This window comes from Beta vulgaris, chromosome 8 (assembly GCF_026745355.1).
Source record: "Beta vulgaris subsp. vulgaris cultivar EL10 chromosome 8, EL10.2, whole genome shotgun sequence".
Classification (NCBI taxonomy): domain Eukaryota; kingdom Viridiplantae; phylum Streptophyta; class Magnoliopsida; order Caryophyllales; family Amaranthaceae; genus Beta; species Beta vulgaris.
In genome coordinates this window covers 34,750,079-34,755,364 of record NC_079209.1, presented here as the reverse complement: position 1 = coordinate 34,755,364, position 5,286 = coordinate 34,750,079, and the positions used below count along the sequence as shown (strand labels likewise).

The window sequence follows — 5,286 nt, the reverse complement described above, 5'->3', positions numbered from 1 at the left end:
AGTTTTTGATGTGGGAAAGGGAGAATTGCGTGAGGTTTTTGCCATGATTTGAGAAGGATTTGAGGTTTTTATGGAGTATCAAGAGGTGTGATGAAGGTTTCGGCTATGGTGAAGATGAAGAGGTTGAGGAACACGGTTTCTAATAATGATGAATTGAAGGAGGGGGTTTTGCATGTAATAGTGATTATTACACGCGGGAAAAAAATAAAGCAAATAAAAATAAAACGAAAAGATGATAAATAAGAATCAAGATTTAATTAAATCTGATTCCTTTTATTTTGGGATTTTTCGGATTTTTATGAGTTTTAATTTTGAAAGAAAATAAATGCTAAGGAACTTGTGCTATAGGAACAACTAATGCTACATATCCATGTCCTTCATATCATGCATGTTTCTTAACCTTAGGAACAGTAAGGGGAGTATTATGTGACATTTGTGAGTTGTTTAATTCCTTTGAATTCATGTTTATGTTTTGTAACATTTCAATTTGCAATGGTCTTAGGCAATTAAACACAATTATCTTTAGCACACAAAGTCACTCAAATTGATTCAAGCATGGGGGAATGATATAGGAATAATCACTTAATTTTTATTAACCCTAACTCAAGCCTTAATTTTTCATATCTATCCCTTTGTAAAGGCTTAGTTAGTATATCAGCAATCTGATTCTCAGTTTGACAAAACTCAAGTTTAATCAAACCTTTTTCAACATTTTCTCTTAAAAAGTGATGTCTGATATGTATATGCTTAACTCTAGAATGATGCACTGGATCTTTAGAAATACTGATTGCACTTGTATTGTCACAATAAATAGGAACACAATCAAAGTTTATTCCATAGTCACTGAGTTGTTGTTTTATCCAAAGCCAGGCCCGTCTTAAACATTTTGGGGGCCCTGTGCCAATTAATAAATTTGGGCCCTCAATTTTTTTTTTAATATGCTTCACTTTGATAAACGGAGATATATATCAAAGTTGTACTATATAATGATTTAATTTATTCAAAATGAAACACCATAAATGCAAAGTATTTTATAAATATAGATACTAAAATTCCCATACAACTTCAAACTAATACAAACTTATTTGAATAGAGCCATACACTTCAAACTAATACAAGTTTATTTAAACAGGGCCATTCTTCTCACACTCTTTGATGCAAAATCATCAACCAATTCCTCATATTCAATTTTCTCCAAAAGATCATTCTCAATTGCTATCACCGCTAATCCATTAAGCCTTTCTTGTAACATTGTAGAACGCAAATAGGATTTCAATAGCTTCAACTTTGAAAAACTTCTTTCTGCTGCTACAGTCACAGGAATAGTTAACAAAATTCGGTATGCAATAAATGCATTAGGAAAGCAATTTAAACCAGTCAAAAACTTCATAATATCAATAGGTCCCATCATTCCTTGTCCAGACAATACCTCTTTTAAATACATCAACTCTAAATATAATTCAGGTCCATCAACATCAAATTGGTCATTATGTTTAAGTGCATTTTCAAGTTGAATACACGAAGATTTTAAACTCTTATCATCCAATGACCGCAAATTGTAAGAAGTAAACAAGAAACCAAAGATATTTTCATACTCCTGATATTGCTCGAATCTCCTACTAAGAGAATTAATGGCTTGATCAACAATATAAAGAAAATAATTAACTCTAAATGATTCCTCTGGAGATAATGGAGCAACAAATGATGTACTTGTTTCCTCATCAAAGTGTTTCTTTCTTCGTATTTCACGCCTTTGGGGAAATATAGGGTCAATATTCAATTCAATGGCAAGTTTCTTAGCATTATTCAGTGCATCATAAAAACCAGATTGCCTATACGTCTCAAAGAAAGAAATTAACCCCTTTATTTTTTCAATAGCCACATCAATAAGCATGTCTTTTGATTGTAAAATCTTGCTCACCAGATTAATTGCACTAAATACTTCAAACCAAATGATTATTGCAATCAAAAACTCAAAATCACCCAACTCATTAATTGCCAATGATCTAGCTTCACTTCTTATTTTAGAATCATTATCATGTTCTGATACTTGAAGTAAAGCTTCCCGTATTTCTACAATTTGAAACCTTATAGCTTTTACACTATCTACCCGACTCTCCCAACGAGTAGACGACAAAGACTTAGGAGTCAATCCTTTTACATTATCTTTCAATATTTGCCATCTCTTGGTAGAACATGCAAAAATAGTGTATATGCGTTGTATAACTCCCAAAAAATCTCTAGCTTTACCACACGTATTACCCATGTCACATAATGTCAAGTTAAGACTATGACAACCACAAGACGTATAAAATGCTCTAGAATTTAAATCCAAAAGTTTTTTTTGTACCCCTTGATGTTTTCCTTTCATATTTGATCCATTGTCATAACCTTGTCCTCGCACATCCAATATATCAAGATCTAAATTTTTTAACTCACTTTGCAATGCATTAAAAAGTCCTTGGCCAGTCGTATCATTTACATTTAAGAATCCCAAAAAAGATTCTTCAATACTAACAGAATTTGAAGAGATGTTCACATATCTTAGTATCAACGACATTTGCTCTTGATGGCTAACATCAGGGGTGCAATCAAGTATCACTGAAAAATATTTTGCGTGCTTTACTTTTTTAACAATTTCAGTTTTAATAGCAGAACCAAGCAAACATATCAACTCATTTTGAATGTTATGACCAAGATAATGAAAGTTGATATCATCATTAGTAATACGTCTAACATGCTCTTGGATAACTGGGTCAAACTCTGCCAACATTTCAATTAAGCCCAAAAAATTGCCGTTACTATTTTGATATAATTTCTCATTTGTACCACGAAATGCTAAATTATGTTTAGCAAGAAATTTCACAATTGAAATAATTCTTTTCAAGACTTTTTTCCAATGCTCTTTTTCTTTCTCAATTTGTTTTTGCACGACTTTATCAATTGTTTGATTCTTTTGAAACCTTGAACGCAAATCATACCAAGTTGTCATGTTTTTCACATGTTCCATGCTTGTTTCATGCTCCTTAAGTCTTAGGCCAATATGAGCCCAATCCGAAAAGCCATCATTAGTTAATTGACCTCTACCTATTCCTTTTTTAAATATTTTGCAACAAAAACAAAATACTCTATCAAGCTCTTTCGAGTAAACAAGCCAATTTCTATCACACTTCTCTCCATTGGACAAAACTCTAGTATATAAGTTTGCGGTAAATCGCCTAGAAAATTCGTCTTTAGGACCTTTCACAATAGATAAATCTCTTTTGGGACCTTTCTCTATTAATAAATCTATCAATTTAGAATCAAGACCGTCCCACGTTCTAGGATCATATATATTAGGCAAATGAAAATTTTCGGCTGAGTTAGTTTGTCCAACATTTTCATTCTCAATAGGCACATAATCACTATTTTCCACATCAACATTATCATTTTCAAGAGGAGCACAATCAATACCATCATTATCAATAGGAACATCATCACAAGAATCATTTTTATTAGGCACATCATCACATTCAACATTGGCATTATCAATCTCAATTTCAACATCGTTATTCTCATTAATTACCACATTATCATCATAATTTTGATCAGTAGGAACTTGCGATTCTTTCTTAAGAAATTTATCAAGAGCTCCTCTTTGTGACTCAATCAACAATTCTACCTTTTTCTTTTTTGTTCGTTTTTCATAACCAGATTGATATTTTCTAATTTTAGGAAGCATAATGAATTGAGACAACCTGGAAAGTTGAAGCTTCAAATCTTGAATCAATAGAATGAGTCGAATGACATTCCCTTTTGCATTATCTCTCGAAAAAAAAATCACCTTTCAAAACAAAACCAACAAAAAGAATCAGTTATTATATAGTACTAGTCTAACATTTTTATTCCTCTCAAAAAAAAAAGTCTTAACATTTTTATATTTGCAAAAAAAAAAGAAGGAAAGGAAAATTAAATAACAAATCTCGCTGAACCTAAAAATCAAATTGGAAGTACAATTCAACTAGTACTTAAATCTATCAAAATGGGTGAAGACTTTCATCTAAAATATGTTATTTAATAAATAGAAAAACTAAAAGATCAACCATTCCTATAAACATGCCTTCTTTTTAACCTTATTAAAATCCCCATGGAAAGTTTTGAAATTTGGATAATATGATAATACATGTTCAGTTTCTAATACTGCTTTCATTCATTAATACATGTTCAGTCAACATTTTCATTGTATCACGAAGGAAGAAGAAGATTTTGATAACTTACATGAAGAAGAAGATCCAAAACAACCTTCAAATTCTCTCTCTTAGAAACTGCTTCTTTCTGTCGTGTTCTAAAATTCAACTCAAGTTCAAGTAAAGTCCAGATTCTACAAATCTGCCATTAAAATCAATGAACAAAAACTCAAAAAACTCAAATCTGCATAATTCAGTTAAATAACCCAGATATTCAAATACTGTACACAATTGCTCTCCTACCAAATCATATCATACTCAAAATAATCGTTTATTTGAGTAAATGAAACAAAAAAAAACTTAATTATGGTTGGAGATTAGATAACTTACATGAACTTGGAGTCTTTCACATTTAAAATTGTCAAATCTTGCTCGAATTTCTTGGAGATTAGATCGCAAATTCGGACTATAAAGATGTAAAATTTTGATTGTTGAAGAAAAATGATTCTATGTAGTATTATATAATAGAGGGATGAAATTCGCCGTTTGACAGAATTTTTTCATTCCCGTTGCAAATTGAATTGTTAAGAGAGGAAGTTGTTTAGTTTCCATGGAAAATTGCAGAGAGATTAACGGAATTAATTGATTAATTTGGGAATTATGAAGATTTAGTTGTGGAAATAAAGGAAAGAAGATGTAAAGTTGCAAGATTGAAGATGGAAAATTGAATATCATAGAGAGAGAAATTGAGAGAGGAATATATCATTATTCATGCGTATTGTATCTTGGTGTTTTAGGAAAGTAAATGACATTTTCAGAAATTCAGTAATGTATCACGCGGGATAAGGGAATAGGAGGCCCTCCTAAATTAGGGGCCCTGTGCAACTGGGCTTTTTGCACACCCAAATAACCGGGCCTGTCCAAAGCATTTGAGAGCAACATGCAGCAGCTGCTACATATTCTGCTTCAGCAGTGGATAAAGCAACTATGTTTTGTTTCTTGGTACTCCAAGAAACTAAACTATGACTAAGGAATTGTGCCATACCTGAGGTGCTTTTCCTATTTACAAGATCTCCAGCATAATCTGCATCTGCATATCCTTTTAGCTCGAATGTATCAC

At 31.8% G+C, this 5,286-nt stretch overlaps 1 protein-coding gene across 1 annotated transcript; it reads right to left on the bottom strand.

The window, feature by feature from the left end:
- Positions 1–1,120: 1,120 nt before the first annotated feature.
- LOC125492800 (uncharacterized) lies at positions 1,121–3,721 on the bottom strand. Its single transcript, XM_048635521.2, has 2 exons — positions 3,169–3,721; positions 1,121–3,042 (listed from the first exon to the last, which is right to left on the bottom strand). The coding sequence occupies exons 1-2, from the start codon at positions 3,719–3,721 to the stop codon at positions 1,121–1,123; spliced, it is 2,475 nt and encodes an 824-aa protein (XP_048491478.2).
- Positions 3,722–5,286: the final 1,565 nt, after the last annotated feature.